The sequence below is a fragment of the Salvelinus fontinalis genome, chromosome 36, assembly GCF_029448725.1.
Source record: "Salvelinus fontinalis isolate EN_2023a chromosome 36, ASM2944872v1, whole genome shotgun sequence".
NCBI lineage: Eukaryota > Metazoa > Chordata > Actinopteri > Salmoniformes > Salmonidae > Salvelinus > Salvelinus fontinalis.
The window spans coordinates 23,216,322-23,237,613 of NC_074700.1; the positions used below are offsets into that span (position 1 = coordinate 23,216,322).

At 42.2% G+C, this 21,292-nt stretch overlaps 1 protein-coding gene across 2 annotated transcripts; it reads right to left on the reverse strand.

Moving 5' to 3' along the window:
- Positions 1-854: 854 nt before the first annotated feature.
- Positions 855-20,820, reverse strand: LOC129835435 (trafficking protein particle complex subunit 14-like). Of its 2 annotated transcripts, XR_008756413.1 has the most exons (12): positions 20,088-20,820; positions 18,811-18,906; positions 18,594-18,723; positions 18,368-18,454; positions 13,989-14,109; positions 13,613-13,760; positions 8,465-8,526; positions 6,511-6,683; positions 6,072-6,208; positions 5,755-5,954; positions 2,206-5,235; positions 855-2,165 (listed from the first exon to the last, which is right to left on the reverse strand). XR_008756413.1 is itself a non-coding variant. In XM_055901075.1 (11 exons), exons 1-11 carry the CDS (start codon positions 20,577-20,579, stop codon positions 5,043-5,045), a joined length of 1,839 nt encoding a protein of 612 aa, XP_055757050.1. In that variant the 5' UTR covers positions 20,580-20,820; the 3' UTR covers positions 855-5,042. The 2 variants fall into 2 exon arrangements, 1 of the variants encoding a protein (XP_055757050.1); XM_055901075.1 differs by having other exon boundaries at positions 855-5,235.
- Between the last annotated feature and the right edge of the window lie 472 nt (positions 20,821-21,292).

Genomic DNA, 21,292 nt, shown 5'->3' on the forward strand with positions numbered 1-21,292 from the left:
TTCTGTTCTGACTTGGTGGTGCACATGTAGCCTATAACCTGTTTTAAAGAAATGGAGTCATTGAATATTATAAGAGCTTTCATTGTCTGCTTATATGCCAACTTTATTTATCCCACGGTTCTGACTTGGTATACAGGGAGAATACTGTAAGAACGGCCCATGTTCTGAATTCTGCCACTCTACATTTCAAAAGTGCTGAACAAATAGTTATATTGACTACGTCCGTCCTAGCCTCTTAATCAAAATTACGGATTACCGCTTATCCGCTTGTTGTCCCCCTTATGGTTAGGTTTGTATATCTCAATTGTCAGTAGAAACCACATTTGTTTAAGCAAGTCAGCCATAACAGCTCCATTATTTAAAAAAAAAAGGCAGTAAATGAGGCTGAAGAAACTGTTTCGCTGCCAGACAAGGCTCCGCTGAAAGCCAGGTGTAGTTATGGTATTGTGTTGGGACTGCTGTTGGGACTCTGCTGGTGGGACAGCTTTATGTAGGCCCTAACAGTTCGTGGGCACCATTTGTCACCGTTATAGTGCAATGAATGTATTGCTTAGTGTTGTGTTGTGTAGTGGCATTGCTGGCATGCATCCCACATGTTTTTGTTTGCCCCACCAATAGTTACATGCTAAAATCCCCACTGGCTGCAAGCATAACATGGTCTTGTTTTATATATATATGTGTGTATGTATATATACTGTATGTGTGTATGTATGTATATATACACACACACACACACACACACACACACACACACACACACACACACACACACACACACACACACACACACACACACACACACACACACACACACACACACACACACACAAAAGGCATGTATACAAACTGCCCAATCTTTCCAATTGTCTTTATTCAGTCAGTGCAACAAACTAGGAGTGACCAAAAACACTTTTTTCCAAAATGTTTGTTGCAAATTCAAAACACTTTTTGCCAACAGACGTTTGCATTCAAGGCATTCCTTGTGTTTGTGTGTCCGAGGAACCATGAACAATACAATTCAAATGTAAATAAAGTGCTTAAAAACAAATTCCTGTTAAAAATAAGTCCAAAATATACATAAACAATGCAATTATGAGTTACTTTGGTCTGAGTGGAAATAATAAATTAATTTCAAATCACAAAAGGAAAGGAATGGAAATGTTATGACCAAACTTTTTCTCTGATAAAGGGAACAATGGAAATGCAGATGGAATGGGGCTGTTTTTCAAGGTAAATAAAAACAAACAAAATAAATCCTGATAAACAAGCCTACATCCTCTACTCTACTATGGGTTGACAGCTACAGTGCATTCGGAAAGTATTCAGACCCCTTGACTTTTCCCCCATTTTGTTACCTTACAGCCTTTTTCAAAAAAACAATCCTCATCAATCTACACATAATACCCCCATAATGACAAAGTAAAAACAGGTTTAAAGAATATTTTGCAAATGTATTCAAAATAAAAAACAGAAATACCTTATTTACATAAGTATTCAGACCCTTTGCTATGAGACTCAAAATTGAGCTCAGGTGCATTTTGTTTCCATTGATCATCTTTGAGATGTTTCTTCAACTTGGAGTCCACCTGTGGTAAATTCAATTGATTGGACACGATTTGGAAAGGCACACACCTGTCTATATAAAAGGTCCCACAGTTGACAGTACATGTCAGAGCAAAAACCAAGCCATGAGGTCGAAGGAATTGTCCGTAGAGCTCCAGGACAGGATTGTGTCGAGGCACAGATCTGGGGAAGGGTATAAAAACATTTCTGCAGCACTGAAGGTTCCCAAGAACACAGTGGCCTCACTCATTCTTAAATGGATGAAGTTTGGAACCACCAAGACTCTTCCTAGAGCTGTCCGCCTGGCCAAACTGAGCAATCGGGGAGAAGGGCCTTGGTCAGGGACGTGATAAAGAACCCGATGGTCACTCTGACAGAGCTCTAGAGTTCCTCTGTGGAGATGGGAGAACCTTCCAGAAGGACAACCATCTCTGTAGCAATCCACCAATCAGGCCTTTATGGTAGAGTGGCCAGATGGAAGCCACTCCTTAGTAAAAGGTACATGGCAGTCCGCTTGGAGTTTGCCAAAAGGTACCTAAATGATTCTCACCATGAGAAACAAGATTCTCTAGTCTGATGAAACCAAGATTGAACTCTTTGACCTGAATGCCAACCTTCACGTCAAAGATTGAACTCTTTGACCTGAATGCCAACCTTCACGTCTGAAGGAAACCTGGCACCATCCCGACGGTGAAGCATGGTGGTGGCAGCATCACGATGCGGGGATGTTTTTCAGCGGCAGGTACTGGGAGACTAGTCAGGATCGAGGGAAAGATGAACGGAGCAAAGTTTGGAGAGATCCTTGATGAAAATCTGCTCCAGATGGCTCAGGACTTCAGACTGGGGCAAAGGTCCACCTTCCAACAGGACAACAACACTAAGCACACAGCCAAGACAACATCGGGAAAAGTCTCTGAATGTCCTTGAGTGGTCCAGCAAAAGCCCGTGCTTGAACTCGATCGAACATGTCTGGAGAGACCTGAAAATAGCTCTGCAGCGACACTCCCCATCCAATCTGACAGAGTTTCAGAGGATCTGCAGAGACACAAGGCTGTAATTGTTGCCAAAGGCGCTTCAACAAAGTACTGAGTAAAGGGTCTGAATAGGTTTTTCTAAAAACCTGTTTTTGCTTCGTCATTATGGGGTATTGTGTGTAGATTGATGTGGGGGAAAAAACAATGTAATCCATTTCAGAATAAGGCTGTAACCTAACAAAATGTGGAAAAAGTAAAAGGGTCTGAATAGTTTCCGAATGCACTGTATCTATCCAATATAACACAGAGGGTCTTCTTTAATGGAAAAGTGGTATTCTGCAAGGCAGCTGTCTTGGTCCTTTACTGTTCTCTATTCTTTACCAATGATCTACCACTAGCATTAAACAAAGCCTGGAATCAACAACAACAAAAAATGTCACATGCTTCGGAATCAAAAACGTGGAGACTAACAGTGAAATGCTTACTTACGGGTCCTTTTCCAACAATGCAGAGTTTTTTCATCAGAAATTAAACAAAAAACAAACACAATAATAGCAAACTACATCCTCTACTCAAGTCTCTTGTGTCCTTCTTGACAAGATATAGAAATGAACAAAGGATACACAAGAAAGTAGTTTGTGTCCAGGGAAAATGAGGCATACCACTCAGTAGACAGTCACATTTTGTCAGATTGTTTGAAATGTCCCCACCGAATATCACATTGTCTTTTACATCAGGGATAGATACCTCTTGGCCATTCCCATTGGTTTATGAACCAGAAAATAAAATGAAAAGACAAATATAGATCCAGTGTTTTAGGCTCATTCAGAAGCATACCACACACACACACACACACACCACGATCATTCATGTTACTAACACAAATGGAAACAGTTGAAAACAGCTACAGGGACTGACTTTAAATAATGCACTATTCTGGATTAGCCAATAGGACTAAATCCCTAATAATAAGGTCAAGTCTGAATGACTACAACGATCAACAGGCTCAACCAGTCAAAGCTTAAACAGCTGTGAACCACAGTGGCAGGCTATGTCCCAATTCTCCACCACCCTTCTCCCAAAATGTGCACTTGCACAATTTCCCGGCTTGGATGTAAAAGTATTGGATTGGAGAGAGGTTCCACCATTGTTAAATCCATTAGACTGTAGGTTGTATAGGGACGCAAAGGAAAGACAAATGATTGGAAAGGATGCAGGATTATTCCCTATCATGGAGTGTGTACTAATATGTAGTGTACTAAGGAGATGAGAAAATTGTAGATTTTTAAGCAGCAGCAAATGCTGACAAAATAAAATAATAAAAATCCGACAAATACACAAAATCTCTGATAGCCAGTGCAAAGAAAAAAATATGAAATGTTTTAAATTCAGTGTAGAGACTGTGGCCCTTTGTTACGCACGCCTCCCACAACACAGAAACTGGGGAACGTAACACCCTTAGTCACTAAACTACAACACATTGTAACAAGAGTGAAACTACATTTTTTCCACAATGAAACCGAACTCAGCCTTTTCTCTGGGTCATCCTGGTGCTTTTGTTAAAGCTAGAATCCTTAGTTGCTACATCATTTTTTTTTTTACTTAGGAATTATATATACCCATTGATTCTTGAAGAATATTATAAATGCCTCAAGAGCAACAGTCGTACCCCATCAGAACCAAAAATATAAGTTTGTTTACAAACATTGGAGTAAAACAATGTAAACAAACACTGTACAGCCTCAAAACATGGCTAAATTATCATGTTGATATCATGGATGGTCATTCCTTCAAAACATGGCTAAATTATAATGTTGATATCATGAATGGTCATTCCTTCAAAACATGGCTAAAATAATAATTTTGAAATCATGAATGGTCAGTCCTTCAAAACATGGCTAAAATAATAATTTTGATATCATGGAAGGTCAGTCTTTGCATCCATAGCTCTGTCTATGACAGTGGTTACATCACTCCAGGCCTATCCCAAAGATTTTTACAAAAACAGAGGCGGGGTGGCTGCTTGTTATTGCTTGACTCAAGGACTCTAGCTTGAACATCCAAAGTTTTACATCAAACATGTCGCATGCAGAACAGTGTTAGAGAACACTTAATAGTGTTAGTTAGACAATGTATTAAGTTTATTAATGAACCAAACCCTGTGAATTTCACGTTAAATGGCAGCCCAAATATTACTGCAGATCTAGCTCGCCACCCGATGTTTTTCTGTGTAAAACAGTTATTTACATATTTAATTACACACCAAGACATAAAACAAGGAATAAAACAGAATGTTGAAATAATAGTAAAAAAAGAAAAAGAATTGTGTTGAAAGTAACTTCTCCGGTGTCTTGAAATGATGTGGGTCATGTAGAGTAAGTCATTCAGTGTGGTGACTGTGGTCTGTATTTTTGTGTGAACCAGTTTTTGCATTTTGTTTCAGGTTGGATGAAATGCTCAATGAAAAATGTTCTCCCCCCCCTCTTCACATCTCTTATTTCCTCTCTACCTCATTCCTCCAACCCTCCCTCCCTCGCTCTCCCAGTCTCTTCCAAGTTCCAGTACCAATACCTTACACTCTCTCTTGGCGATCTTATCCAGTGAGAGGACGGGGCGTTCGGGGGGAAGGTAGAGGGGTCGACCCACTGGAGATCCCACTGGAGGAGTGATGGCCCGCCGCTCCATAACACTGCCCGTCCTGGAACACACACATGGACAGATACAGACAGACGCAACAGACAGACACACACAGGCACACACACAAGATGGGGATGATTAGGAGAGAGTTCAAAGAGTCAGAGCGGTCAGGGAGGCACTGCCAGAACTTGGGGATTACAGTATGGTTGGGTGTGTGCGTGTTTGACTGAATGCTAATGTGTGTGTGTCTACGTGTGTGTTCTGCCTTCAAGTTAAATCTAAAAAGGGAATATACATTTGATGTTTTTCCTCCCCGATCTATACAACCTACTGTACATTCTCAAAGTGAATGAGAACTATATACCTACGCAATCAAAACACCTTTGTTTTATTCATTTCTTTATTCATTATTAGTTTTATTCATTTGGGAAATGTTCTATAACTGATAATTATTTTTTGAAAATGTGGAGTAGGTTGTGTAGATCGGTAGGGAAAACATTGAATGTATTCCTTTTTAGATGACATTTTAAGGCAGCAAGACTTTCACTAGCGACTGTATATCCGCGTCTGTGTCTCCTACCTCATAAGATGTGACCGTGAGGGTTGTTGGTGAGAGAAGCTCTGTGACCGTCCCAGACTCTGTCTGTCCAGCAGGTCTCTGACTGCAGGGCTGGAGGGAGAGTTGTTACGGGACAGAGACAGAGACATGGCTCTGGCCTCAGCAGGGGGGTTGGAACAGGACGCTGTGAACTGGAGCTTCAGCTTCATGTGCTGGCTTAACTGGAGAGGAAGAGGAGGGTGAGTGAGTAATGTTTGGTCTGAGGACGGACAGACGGACAGACAGACAGACACAGACAGACAGACAGACAGAGTGTGTGTGTGTGTGTGTGTTGGTACCTCAAACAGTCCTGCCTTGAGAATCTGGAAGGCAACTGTGAAGGAGAGGGTGGATCCTTTCCGACACTGTCCCAAGTTGTTGAGGGGGGAGTGACACACCACAGAACTCGCTGACGGGTCCTCCTGCCGACCACGACCTGGGGGGAGGAAGGGAGAGAGGATGGTGCTTAGTTTAACCAAGGAGAGAGCAATATAATATAACCTAAAGTCATTCTGTTCCTCTGGTATGTAGTCAGTTAGTTAGGGGCTTTGTTACAAATCATGACTGGATGTTAGACAGGATTCAGCCTTCATCTACCACTACACCTCTCTCTCCCTCCCTCCCCTGTAACAACCTCTCCATTATTTTTTGGCTCTCCTCCATCTGTCTCTTTCCATCCCTCTTCCAATCTCTCTCTATCACTCTTTTCCCCCCTCCATAATGATTATCTCTTCTCACCTTCGGGTGTCCAGACCAGGCGTACAGCCAGGAAGTCCTGCAGGTTGTTGAGGAGGGTGTATTTGACCCGGAAGTGCTCCTGCGGCCTCACGGCACTCTGACAGGAAGCTGTCATCACCAAACGGGGGCAGTCCAGTCTCACGCTGGGTAGCTGGTAGTGGGTCGAAATGTACCTGGGGAAGGGAAGTGAAGAAGGTCAAATCAGGTAATAATGGGGTAGGTATATTTGGACAGATAATAGAATTAAAATGGAGAGTAGTTATTATGGGGTAGTTCCAACAAATACTAGGTGTACATGTATCTTGTGAAGGGAAGGCTTGTAGGTATGCTTGTAGTTATAATAGGGTAGTTACAGTGCAATCGGAAAGTATTGGGACCCCTTCCCACATTTAGTTACGCTACAGCCTTATTCTAAAATGGATTCAAATACTTTTTTTTCACATCAATCTATACACAATACCCCATAATGACAAAGCGAAAACAGGTTTTTCGAGATTTTTGCAGTATTCAGACCCTTTGCTATGAGATTCGAAATTGAGCTCAGGTGCATCCTGTTTCTATTGATCATCCTTGAGATGTTTCTACAACTTGATTGGCGTCCACCTGTGGTAAATTCAATTGATTTGGAAAGACACACACCTGTCTATATAAGGTCCCACAGTTGACAGTGCATGTCAGAGCAAAAACCAAGCCATGAGGTCGAAGGAGCTGTAAGTAGAGCTCCGAGACATGATTGTGTCGAGGCACAGATCTGGGGAAGGGTTCCAAAACATTTCTGCAGCATTGAAGGTCGCCAAGAGCACAGTGGCTTCCATCATTCTTAAATGTAAGAAGTTTGGAACCATCAAGACTCTTCCTAGAGCTGGCTGCCCGGCCAAACTGAGCAATTGGAGGAGAAGGGCTTTGGTCAGGGAGGTGATTAAGAACCCGATGGTCACTCTGACAGAGCTCCAGAGTACCTCTGTGGAGATGGGAGAACCTTCCAGAAGAACAACCATCTCTGTAGCAACACCAATCAGTAAAAGGCACATGACAGCTCACTTGGAGTTTGCCAAAAGGCACCTAAAGGACTCTCAGACCATGAGAAACAAGATTCTCTGGTCTGATGAAACCAAGATTTAACTCTAGCAAGCAATGGCAATCATGTATTTTCTTACCGAGATTACTGTTCTAAAATATGTCCATACTGAAACTTTCAGATGAAGTTGTGTGAATTAAACATGGTCAATTGCTTTCATGAGCTTTTTCTCTTACTGCCCTGAGTTTAAGACAAGGGCTTAGCCATCTTGGAATTAAGAACATTTCCAAGAACTTCATTTTCAAGAAAAATGTTGCTAAAAGAGAAACATAAGAAATAGCACAAGAAAATTTCCAATAACCTTTTTGAGGCATAGCAGCTTTGCTTAACTTTCTTCTCGAGTTTATAGTTAAGGAAAAAAATGGCAGTTAAGAGGAAATCGCTTCTTAAGAAGGTTTTGTGAATCTGGCCCCTGGGCCTCCTGAGTGGCGCAGCAGTCTAAGGCACTGCATCGCAGTACTAGAGGAGTCACTACAAACCTGGGTTCGATCCCGGGCAGTATCACAGCCGACCGTGATCGGGAGTCCCATAGGGCAAGGCACAATTGGCCCAGCGTCATCCGGGTTAGGGGAGGGTCTGGCGGGGGGGCTTTACTTGGCTCATCGCGCTCTCTAGCGACCCCTTATGGCGTGCCGGGCACTTGCAAGCTGACCCCGGTCGTCAGTTGAACGGTGTTTCCTCTGACACATTGGTGCGGCTGGCTTCCAGGTTAAGCGGCCTGGTTTTAAGAAGCACGGTTGGGCGGGTCATATTTCAGAGGACGCATGACTCGACCTTCGCCTCCCGAGCCCGTTGGGGAGTTGCAGCGATGAGACAAGATCGTAATTGTGGAGAAAAAAAGAGGGTAAAATAGAAACATTTAAAAAGTAAACCTACCTGGTAAATGGGAGCTTAGAGGTAGACCATTGCAGCACAGCCACCAATGGAACCTCCAGACCCTAAACCAGAAAGAAAAACACATTCCTCAAATGATCTCATGCTGTAGACATAAGGACATTATTGGCAGATCTTTCATGCATATGTTTAATCTAAAACAGTTGAAATGATCTCACACTAAAGCCGGTTGTACACTACACAAAGAAAAAAAATATATAATAATTTGCTGAGCGATGGTCTTGCCAACATAGTGGCGCGCACACTAAACAATGTGGCACAGATGGGGGTCACACACTACAAGATTCTTCACTTGGTCGTAAGGATTGTCGATACCACGCTGTCTCGCCAAAACAACGATGTGATTAGATTAAACGTAGCTACAACGAGCTGTGGCTCAAAGCAGCCTCAAATATTTTCAGTCAGACATTAACGCTTGCCATACAATACAATCTGAAAGTATTCAGACCCCTTTACTTTTCCAAATGTTTTTATTTTACAGCCTCAATTGTTTTTCTCCCTCATCAATCTACACACAATAGCCCATAACGACAAAGCAAAAACTATTTATAAAAAATAAAAACTGAAATATTACATTTACATAAGTATTCAGACCCTTTACTCAGTACTTTGTTGAAGCAACTTTGACAGCGATTACAGCCTCAAGTCTTCTTGGGTATGATGCTACAAGCTTGGCACACCTGTATTTGGGAAGTTTCTCCCATTCTTCTCTGCAGAGCCTCTCAAGCTCTGTCAAGTTGGATGGGGAAGGTCGCTGCACAGCTATTTTTAGGTCTCTCCAGAGATGTATTGGGTTCAAGTCCAGGCTCTGTCTGGGCCACTCAAGGACATTGTGGTGGTGAAATTACAAGATTATGTCATAATACTGTTATTGCATCAAATGGTAATTTTATGCAAAAGAATAAGGGTTCTTAGAACTCTATTGTGTCTGTGTGAACTGAGAGTGGGCCTCTGCGGCTTAATGCAAAGAGTAGATTTACGTTGCCTTTGGTGGTAAACCTAACAAGCCACATTCCATTCATGTGAGGGAAATTGCTCTGGTCTGACTGGAAAGTACCAGGGAGAGATGGCTCGGGTTGAGAGGAACCTCGTTTTGGGGGCTAAACCCTGGTTTCCTTACAATGAGAACAGTCTTCACAGCAGATACTGTCTGCTATGAATTATTTATTTATTTCATACAAATCCTGACCTTGTGACCCATTCCACACATCTGTTGTGTGTCATCTAGACTAAGGGGGTGTATCTTTGCCATATAAAAGATGTTGGTATTTTTTGTGTCGGGGCTCTCAACACAACATTCAAGAGTGTTGTGTCGACCAGCCATCGTTATTGCAGAGCACTCACATGAATCACCTGTGTGTGTGGTGTGACATGCTTTTCTTATTAATAAGTGAATAAAGATTTAGTTTAACTCTGACTTGTATGAAAAGTTTATGTCTCCTCATTTGACAATGAAGAAATAACCACCACAACATTCAGAGACTTGTCCCGAAACCACTCCTGCGTTGTCTTGGCTGTATGCTTAGGGTCGTTACCCTGTTGGAAGATGAACGTTCGCCCCCAGTCGGAGGTCCTGAGCAATCTGGAGCAGGTTTTCATCAAGGATCTCTCTGAACTTTGCTCTATTCACCTCTCTCTCGATCCTGACTAGCTTCCCAGTCCCTTCCGCTGAAAAACATCCCCACAGCATGATGCTGCTGCCACCATGCTTCACCGTAGGGATGGTGCCAGGTTTCCTCCGGACATGACGCTTGGCATTCAGGCCAAAAAGTTCAATCTTGGTTTCATCAGACCAGGGAATCTTGTTTCTCATGGTCTGAGTCCTTTAGGTGCCTTTTGGCAAACTCCAAGTGAGCTGTCATGTGCCTTTTACTGAGGAGTGGCTTTCATCTGGCCACTCTACCATAAAGGCCTGACTGGTGGAGTGCTGCAAAGATGGTTGTCCTTCTGGAAGGTTCTCCCATCTCCACAGAGGAACTCTGGAGCTCTGTCAGAGTGACCATCGGGTTCTTGGTCACCTCCCTGACCAAGGCCCTTCTCCTCCGATTGCTCAGTTTGGCCAGGCAGCCAGCTCTAGGAAGAGTCTTGGTGGTTCCAAACTTCTTACATTTAAGAATGATGGAGGCCACTGTGTTCTTGGGGACCTTCAATGCTGCAGAAATGTTTTGGTACCCTTCCCCAGATCTGTGCCTCAACATAATCCTGTCTCGGATCTCTACGGACAATTCCTTCGACCTCATGGCTTGGTGTTTTGCTCTGACATGCACTGTCAACTGTGGGACCTTATATAGACAGGTGTGTGCCTTTCCAAATCATGTCCAATCAGTTGAATTTAGCACAAGTGGACTCCAGTCAAGTTGTAGAAACATCTCAAAGATGATCAATGGAAACAGGATGCATCGGAGCGCAATTTCGAGTCTCATAGCAAAGGATCTGAATACATATGTAAATAAGGTATTTTGTTTTGTATTTTTCATACATTTGCAAACATTTTCTAAAAACCTGTTTTTGTTTTATCATTATAGGGTATTGTGTGTAGATTGATGAGGATTTTATTTATTTCATCCATTTTAGAATAAGGCTGTAACGTAACAAAAGTCCAGATTTGAATACTTTCCGGATGAACTGAACAAAGTGGAAAAACAGTTGAAGTCGAAAGTTTACATACACCTTAGCCAAATACATTTAAACTCAGTTTTTCACAATTCCTGACATTTAATCATTGTAAAAATTCCCTGTCTTAGGTCAGTTAGGATCACCTCTTTATTTTAAGAATGTGAAATGTCAGAATAATAGTAGGGAGAATGATTTATTTCAGCTTTTATTTCTTTCATCACATTCCCAGTGGGTCAGAAGTTTACATACATTTAATTAGTATTTGGTAGCATTGCCTTTAAATTGTTTAACTTGGGTCAAACGTTTCGGGTAGCCTTCCACAAGCTTCCCACAATAAGTTGGGTGAATTTTGGCCCATTCCTCCTGACAGAGCTGGTGTAAAGGAGTCAGGTTTGTTGGCCTCATTGCTCGCACACGCTTTTTCAGTTCTGCCCACACATTTTCTATGGGATTGAGGTCAGGGCTTTGTGATGGCCACTCCAATACTTTGACTTTGTTGTCCTTAAGCCATTTTGCAACAACTTTGGAAGTATGCTTGGGGTCATTGTCCATTTGGAAGACTCATTTAGGACCAAGCATTAACTTCCTGACTGATGTCTTAAGATGTTGCTTCAATATAGCCACATCATTTTCTTTCCTCATGATGCCATCTATTTTGTGAAGTGCACCAGTCCCTTCTGCAGCAAAGCACCCCACAACATGATGCTGCCACCCCTGTGCTTCACGGTTGGGATGGTGTTCTTCGGGTTGCAAGACTCCCCCTTTTTCCTCCAAACATCACAATGGTCCTTATGGCCAAACAGTTCTATTTTTGTTTCATCAGACCAGAGGACATTTCTACAAAAAGTACCATCTTTGTCCCCATGTGCAGTTGCAAACCGTAGTCTGGCTTTTTTTATGGCGGTTTTGGAGCAGTGGCTTCTTCCTTGCTGAGCAGCCTTTCAGGTTATGTTGATATAGGACTCATTTTACTGTGGATATAGATACTTTTGTACCTGTTTCCTCCAGCATCTTCACAAGGTCCTTTGCTGTTGTTCTGGGATTGTTTGCACCATTCGCACCAAAGTATGTTCATCTCTAAGAGACAGAACGTGTCTCCTTCCTGAGTGGTATGACGGCTGCGTGGTCCCATGGTATTTATACTTGCGTACTATTGTTTGTACAGATGAACGTGGTACCTTCAGGCATTTGGAAATTGCTCCCGAGGATGAACCAGACTTGTGGAGGTCTACATTTTTTTCTGAGGTCTTGGCTGATTTCTTTTGACTTTCCCATGTCAAGCAAAGAGGCACTGAGTTTGAAGGTAGGCCTTGAAATATATCCACAGGTACACCTCCAACTGACTCAAATGACGTCAAGTAGCCTATCAGAAGCTTCTAAAGCCATGACATTATTTCCCTGATTTTCTCAAGCTGTTTAAAGGCACAGTCAATTTAGTGACTGAAAAACAAGTTTTAATGACTCCAACCTAAGTGTATGTAAACTTCCCACTTCAACTGTATCAAGCCAACATATTGAATTGAATAACATTGGTTGTGAACTTCAGAGCTATAGCGATTTGACACTTTGGCTTTGGTTAAAGGCAAGTACAAACACATACTAGTTGTAGTCATCGCTCCTGCTCTAGTCTACACATCCTGGGTGAAGCGAAACACTCATCATCTCCCTGTTTTCTTCTCTGGCGAGCTCTCATTGGCTATTGCTTGTCACCGTTTTCAAAACGTTTTGTTTCACACTACACGAGCATTGAAGATTTTATGCAGATAAAATCAAACATGTTTGAAAATATTTGGGACGTCTGGGACTGCTCAAAGACGAGATCGGTAGTCCTCAGATTGTGTCTCTGACCCGCTCACATTAAACAAGTGTCAGTGATGGCTGCGCGTCCCGAGTAGGCAATGACATGGGAATTTTGTCTCCAATCTCAAAAACTAAATCCGGGCCAAAATCGTGTAGTGTACATTCGGGTTAAGTATGATATTATAGTCTGGAATGTATCTCACTGACACAGGTACTCCCTTCACTCCCCTTTATGTTACAAACAGGGACTATTTCATTTGGTATTACATTCTCCTTTCTCTCCGTGAGAGAACCTCTCCCTGCCTGCTTTTGAAAAAGGTTGAAGGTAACCGAGGAGAGGAGCCGAGGAGAGGAAACGGAGAAACAAATGCGCTTGTATGAAATGAGACATCTGCACTCGCACATTAACATTTTCTAGATAAAAGGATAAGTAGCATATAGCTTTGAAATGTGTGCTTGCTTTTCTCATTCCAAAAAACAACAGCTGATTCAAAGGGGGGAGTGGCCAATGTTTAAACACTTCTGCACTAGCCTCCATGAGGATACACCTGTGCATCCTCTGCCGAAGTAGGTTATCATGGAGGCTAGCACAATCCTCCGTTCTCCTACTAACAAATTGACACTCTCCACGACTATTACCCACTTATCGGTTTCGGGGAAGGAGTCGAGGAGAGGATAGACTTTTGCCCAATTGAGAATCTTCCCCACTCTCACCTCGCTGGAATCTTCCTCTGGCTGGTCTCTGAGCTGCAGCTGAAACAGGAAGTTCTGCTCCTCCAGGGCAGAGAGCATGCTGGGAAGGTGGGAGGAGCTACTGTTCATTCTGTGGAATGATGCCATGGTAACCTCCGCTGATTGGTGGCTGCAGACAGGTAGTATAGAATGTTGTGGTTACAAAATGGTTACAAAAAGTGGCACTTTTAACATTCTGATCAAGGTCTTTAAAAATGTAGATTTTTTTTACAGCAGTTTTAAAAAAACAGACAATATTTAGACAGACATTACATCTTTCAAACACTTGTTTACCAGACACTGACCTAAGTCAAGTTTTACATTAAATCCTAATGGTTAAGGTTGGGACTGTAATTACCAGACATTGTCCACTAGGAGTACAGAGCCATCAGGCATCATGGGGAGGTAGGACGCGTTGAAGTTAGGAAGAACCCTCACGTTCCTAACACACATCTCCTCCTGGGAACTGGAGTTTAATACTGGAGAGAGGTGGAGGGGGGGAGAGAGGTGGAGGGGGGGTGGAAAAGGGTGAGAGAGTGGGAGGTGGAGGGGGGAGAGAGAGGTGGAGCGGGGAGCGAGAGAGAGGTAGGAGATATTCAAAAAGAGACAGGAACAGGAAAACAGAGAGAATGAGATGTTTAAGTGATGTAGTATTGTCTCCTAAAGGTGATGGCAGTATTGTCTCCTAAAGGTCATGGTAGTATTGTCTCCTAAAGGTCATGGTAGTATTGTCTCCTAAAAGTCATGGCAGTATTGTCTCCTAAAGGTCATGGTAGTATTGTCTCCTAAAGGTCATGGTAGTATTGTCTCCTAAAGGTCATGGTAGTATTGTCTCCTAAAGGTCATGGTAGTATTGTCTCCTAAAGGTCATGGTAGTATTGTCTCCTAAAGGTCATGGTAGTATTGTCTCCTAAAGGTCATGGTAGTATTGTCTCCTAAAGGTCATGGTAGTATCGTCTCCTAAAGGTCATGGTAGTATCGTCTCCTAAAGGTCATGGTAGTATCGTCTCCTAAAGGTCATGGTAGTATCGTCTCCTAAAGGTCATGGTAGTATTGTCTCCTAAAAGTCATGGTAGTATTGTCTCCTAAAGGTCATGGTAGTATTGTCTCCTAAAGGTCATTGTAGTATTGTCTCCTAAAGGTCATGGTAGTATTGTCTCCTAAAGGTCATGGCAGTATTGTCTCCTAAAGGTCATGGTAGTATTGTCTCCTAAAGGTCATGGTAGTATTGTCTCCAAAAGGTCATGGTAGTATTGTCTCCTAAAGGTCATGGTAGTATTGTCTCCTAAAGGTCATGGTAGTATTGTCTCCTAAAGGTCATGGTAGTATTGTCTCATAAAGGTCATGGTAGTATTGTCTCCTAAAGGTCATGGTAGTATTGTCTCCTAAAGGTCATGGTAGTATTGTCTCCTAAAGGTCATGGTAGTATTGTCTCCTAAAGGTCATGGTAGTATTGTCTCCTAAAGGTCATGGTAGTATTGTCTCCTAAAGGTCATGGTAGTATTGTCTCCTAAAACAATGGAGTCACTTCCATAGGACAATATTTATACACATACACAAATCCCACATCCCATTAAAGGAATAGCGCAACATTTTGGCACCCGAGAGCAGTTTCTCTGTGTGCAGTTTGAAGGAAGTTGAAGGTAGTTTCTGGGGCCGTTGCCAACTACAGTTAGTGCAATGACTGGAAGTCTATAGGAACTGCTAGCATACGACCTTCAACCTGCACACAGAGAAACTGCTCTCGGTTGCCAAAATGTCGCACTATTCCTTTAATGGGATGTGGATGCTGTAAGTGGGGTTTGTGTACGTATGTAGAAACATAAAAATGGTATCCATGAGTTCATCTGTGTCTGGGTAAGTAGAAAAAAGGGCTTACACTGCCTTCAGAAAGTACTCACACCCCATTACTTTTCCACATGTTGTTGTGTTACAGCCTGAATTTAACATGGATTCAAATGTAGATTTATTTTGTCACTGGCCTACATACAATACCCCATGATGTCAAAGTAAAATGATGTTTCTCAAAATTTGTACAAATTAATTCAACATGAAAAGCGGAAATATCTTAAGTCAATAAGTATTCAACCCCATTAGTTATGACAAGCCTAAATAAGTTCAGGAGTAAAAATGTGCTTAACAAGTCACATAATAAATTGCATGAACTCACTCTGTGTGCAATAATAGTGTTTAACATGAATGTTGAATGACTACCTCATCTCTGGACCCACACATACAATTATATGTAAGTTCACTCGGTTGAGCAGTGAATTTCAAAACAGACCAGGGAGGTTTTCCAATACCTCGCAAAGAAGGTCACCCATTGGTAGATGGGTAAAACAAAAATCAAAAGCAGACATTGAATATCCCTTTGAGCATAGTAAAATTATTAATTACACATTGGATGGTATATCAATACACCTAGTCACTACAAAGATACAGGCATCCTTCCTAACTTAGTTGCCAGAGGAGAAGGAAACCGCTCAGGGATGTCAGCACGAGGCCAATGGGGACTTTAAAACAGTTACGGAGTTTAATGGATGTGATAGGAGAAAACTGAGGGTGGATCAACAACATTGTAGTTACTCCACAATACTAACCTAATTGAGTGAAAAGAAGGAAGCCTGTAGAGAATACAAATATTCCAAAACATGCATCCTGTTTGCAATAAGGCACTAAAGTAATACTGCAAATAAAGTGGCAAAGCAATTCACTTTTTGTCCTGAATACAAAGTGTAATGTTTGGGGCAAATCCAGTAAAACACATTACTGAGTACCACTCCACATATTTTCAAGCATGGTGGTAGTTGCATCATGTTATGGTTATGCTTGTAATCGTTCATCTACTGGGGAGTTTTTCAGAATAAAAAAAAACAGAAAGGTAAAATCCTAGAGGAAAACCTGGTTCAGTGTGCTTTCCACCAGACACTGGGAGATGAATTCACCTTTCAGCAGGACAACAACCTAAAACACAAGGCCAAATCTACACTGGAGTTTCTTACCATGAAGACAGTGAATGTTCCTGAGAGGCCGAGTTACAGTTTTGACTTAAATCTACTTGAAAATATATGGCAATGAAAATGGTTGTCAAGCTATGATCAACAACCAATTATACATAGCTTGGAGAATTATGAAAAGAATAATGTGCAAATGTTACACATTTGAGGTGTGGAAAGCTCTTAGAGACTTACCCCAAAAGACTCACACCTGTTATCGCTGCCAAATGTGCTTTTAAAAGTACTGACTCAGGGGTGTGAATACATATGGAAATTAAAGAAATTAAAGATTTCTGTAATTTTTTTTCAATACATCTGCAAAAATGTATTTTTTTTTTTCTCTTACTTTGTCATTATGGGTTATTGTGTGTAGATGGGTATGCAAATATATATATTAAATCAATTTTTACTTCAAGCTACAACACGACAAAATGTGGAATAAGTCAAAGGACATGAATATTTTCTGAAGGCGCTGTAGTTGTCACACTATCCCTTTAAAACAATACAGGGTCATTTCAGAGGGTCCTCTTACTCTATAGTGTAAACACACACACACACACACACACCACATATGAGCCATTACACTTCTTGTTGCATAACACTGTAATAACACTGTGGCAGCGAGGATAAAGTACTTGATTTGTCATACTTTGCTCTCTGTTGCTGTTAACAAACCAATACTGTGTTAGCATAACCACTAGCTTAGGCACTTTGTTTTCAAACAGGAAATAACATAAAATAAATATGCCATTTATCAGATGCTTTTTCCCAAAGCGACTTACAACAGTAAGTGCATAACTTTTTCATATGGGTGGCCTAAGCGGGAATTGACATCCACAACCCTAGCATTGCAGGTGCCATGCTCTACCAATTGAGCCACACAGGACTAATCATGAATCTTCATTTGGCACTCCTCAACTAGGGCATTACCCAAGCAGCTACTGTACTGCCACCAGGTCAGACTGGACAACAGCAAATGATTGTCCTTGCTGGTTGATTCATTCCAGAGCCATGTATTTAGATAGATTGAGGTTTCTGCATTATGATTCCTTTACATGACACACCAACATTCTATGGCAGCCATGTTAGCGCCCCATTAACAAGACATGGGGAATATTTAAATAATGCTTTGCAACTGAATTTCTAGAATTGGAACAATATTAAAAATTCGTAAAGTTGGCCCAACTCTCTATATACATGGCTCTGATTAATTCCAGTGAATGAACAGGATTTTACACACACACACCACACACACACACACACACACACACACACACACACACACACACACACACACACACACACACACACACACACACACACACACACACACACACACACACACACACACACACACACACACACACACACACACACACACACACACACACACACACACACACACACAGAGCTTGTTTCAATCTTTCCTTTATTCAGAAGTCAGGAGCTCTTAGCTTCAGAGCAGGGTGAGAGTGAGACTTAGCAAATCTGAGAATAGAAAACACCCAATGAGTCTAGGGTTAAGAAGAAATAGTGTGAGTCCATTCTAAATCCACAAACAGCCCCCTACCATTTCACGGCTTTAACTAGGGTCCAGAGTGTTTCTCGTTCAGTGTAACTAGGGTCCAGAGTGTTTCTCATTCAGTATAACTAGGGTCCAGAGTGTTTCTCGTTCAGTGTAAATAGGGTCCAGAGTGTTTCTCGTTCAGTGTAACAAAGTTTAACCTCCCCAGCTCCCTACCTTTGAGTACGGTCAGGTGCTTCCCGGAGACGGTAATCTGTTGACATTTCACAGTCGGAGGAGGAAGAACACTCAGGGTGGTGCTGACTGGACAGAGAGGGGGAAGGAGGGGGAGAAAGAGAGATATGTCATAAAAAAAACTATTCTGTACAATATTTAATTGAATGCAAATATGATGTTTTGAGTTTTTTGAATTTCAAAGGCATGTGTGTGTGTTTGTGTGTACCCTGGGCCTTGAAGGTGTTGAGGTCCTGTCTGAAGGTGTGTGTGGGACTCCTCAGCTGTAGGATGGTGAGGTAACCATGTTCCCTGATCTCTGCCTTCTCCTTCTCCTGCTTCCACACTGTCACTACGATCTGACATAGACAGGAATGCACAGGTTATGGCGAGGTTATGAACATGAATAGTCACTACGATCTTACCACACATAAACACACTCTCACCTTGACCTTGAGCGTGTTGACGTGGAGTTTGTCCAATGAGACGGTCAGAGGGAAGATGACCTCATCGTTCAGTACCACTGGCTTGTCCATGGGTGACTAGGAGAGAGGAGGGCACAAGTACACACACACAGAAATATTATATCATTTTCTATTGTCCATGGGTGACTAGGAGAGAGGAGGGCACAAGTACACACACACAGAAATATTATATAATTTTCTATTGTCTATGGGTGATTAGGAGAGAGGAGGGCACAAGTACACACACACAGAAATATTATATAATTTTCTATTGTCTATGGGTGATTAGGAGAGAGGAGGGCACAAGTACACACACACAGAAATATTATATAATTTTCTATTGTTCATGGGTGACTAGGAGAGAGAAGACGAGACAGAAAAACTATATTATATGTGTGTGTGTGTGTGTGTGTGTGTGTGTGTGTGCCACACAGAGAGAGATTATGTAAACAATGGGCTCTCACAAAAAGAAAGGAGGAGGCTTTATTTGGACTATAGATTCTTGATACGGATGTGAGTCACTACTGTTATCCACTCTCCCACATCAGCAGTGTATGATGGACAAACAGGATCTTTCACAACAGACATGGGAAATTAAAGTGTGGTTGAGTGCCACAAATACAACAATCCATTCCCATTATTTTGCCCACATTGACTATCATAGTGGGTGTATTCTTGCAGCGTTGCCAACACCTCAAGGCACATTTGTTTGGCTATGAGCTGCTGTGTTATGAGAGGTGGTATGACTTCTCTGAAAATATGACTGGGTTGTTTTTGTCTGTCTGCACTGGCACCGTGCGGCTTCATAACAGGCAGCGGTGAGCAAATACTCCACAAGCCCTGCTCTTTCTCTCTCAATGTCAAGTTCGGACAAATCGAAACAGTGCTGAGGCTCGCATGCTTGAGGCGTCTTGTATGTCATCAGTAACTACTAGATAGCGCCGACATGTACAGCAGATCACAATAACAAGTTATCATAGTCAGAGTGAGACGGTGTTTTGGCTTGTTGGGTCAGTGCATGCAGGAAGTTGAAAAAGGTCTGGTTCACTGTGGTCCTGGTTCACTGTGGTCGTGGTTTACATGTGTGATTCTGCTGCACTCTTATCAGCCCAGGAAATGTCAGCACTTCCTATTTCACACAAGAGGTGTACACGTAGCCTATTATAAAATACAATAAACTGGGTATGTTTATAGTCCACTTACGGACCCTTCTTTCCCTTCCACTTATCACCAGACTGTTATTAATTATTTCATATTACCTGCATCGGTGCCCGCCGATACTGCCGCCCATCACTCCCCGTGTTATTGTGAATGAGAAGCGGCTTGCATTCTCTGAAGCCTCGATTCCTGGACTCCCTTCTGCCTATATGGGCTGTACCCGCAGCAAAGTCAACCTCGTCGGGGTCCTCGTCTGCACCGTCGTCGCTGTAGCTTCTCTGGAACTCGTGGGGGTGAAGTTGGGAGCGATGTCGGCTCTCTCCGGGGCAGACACTTGCTACAGCGGAGAGGGACCCGACCAGCTGCTTCCAAGCCTGGGTACCGCTGTCACTATCCCCGTTTCCCTTTGTCCCGCCCGAACCTGACCTTTCATCTCTGGACCGCAGGACCAACAAGAACTGCACGGTCTCGCCGAGATAGAGGTGACTGCGACGGGGGAGAGTTCGGTATTTTGACGGGTCGGAAAGGTCCGTGATGGGAACAGCAGGGAAATACATAAAATACTCGCATTGCGATTCCATCATTAGATCCATTGCTAATGTTAGCTAGCTTATTTACCCGGTTATTGCCACATACACACAAGCTAATACAATTCACCCCCGTCTTGGAGTTATAGTCTCCGTTTATGACCAGCGTCAACAGCTGGCCTATTTTCTATAAATATATTCTCAATAATAAACATTTAAAATCCAATTCATTGTGGCCATCAGTCGATGAACCTGCAACCGACTCTTCACTTTGCATTGTCCTTCAGTACAACCAGTCGATCACAGACAAAAAAAAAGAATATTTAAAATAGGCAGGAGTAATCAACTGCCTACAAATATAGTTTACAGAAGCCCACATAGCAGGCCTTTCTCTCCCCAGTCAGGTAGGCCTACTAAAAACTATAGTATTATTAAAAAAAAGTGTCTCACAATTAAATAAATAACACTTGATTTTGTCAGTTGAAAACATTGACTGAAAATCCTGTTAAACCCATTGTAAACTTGATGTGATCAATTTGCAACAATGCCTAGAGATTTGCACTTTCTATTTAAATCTTAAATAGATAAGCCACTCAAAACCACACAAGGATCACAGGCAGAAGCTTTGTAAAACCAATGAATGAATGCATGCAGATATACTGTATATCGAGGTTTCAAACCAAGTATAAACATCTTCAAGTCACGGGGAGATAATGACATGTTAAATATAGTTTTCTGAAGTATAACCTACAATGTCTGCAAAAAGTAAGCTCTCAAGT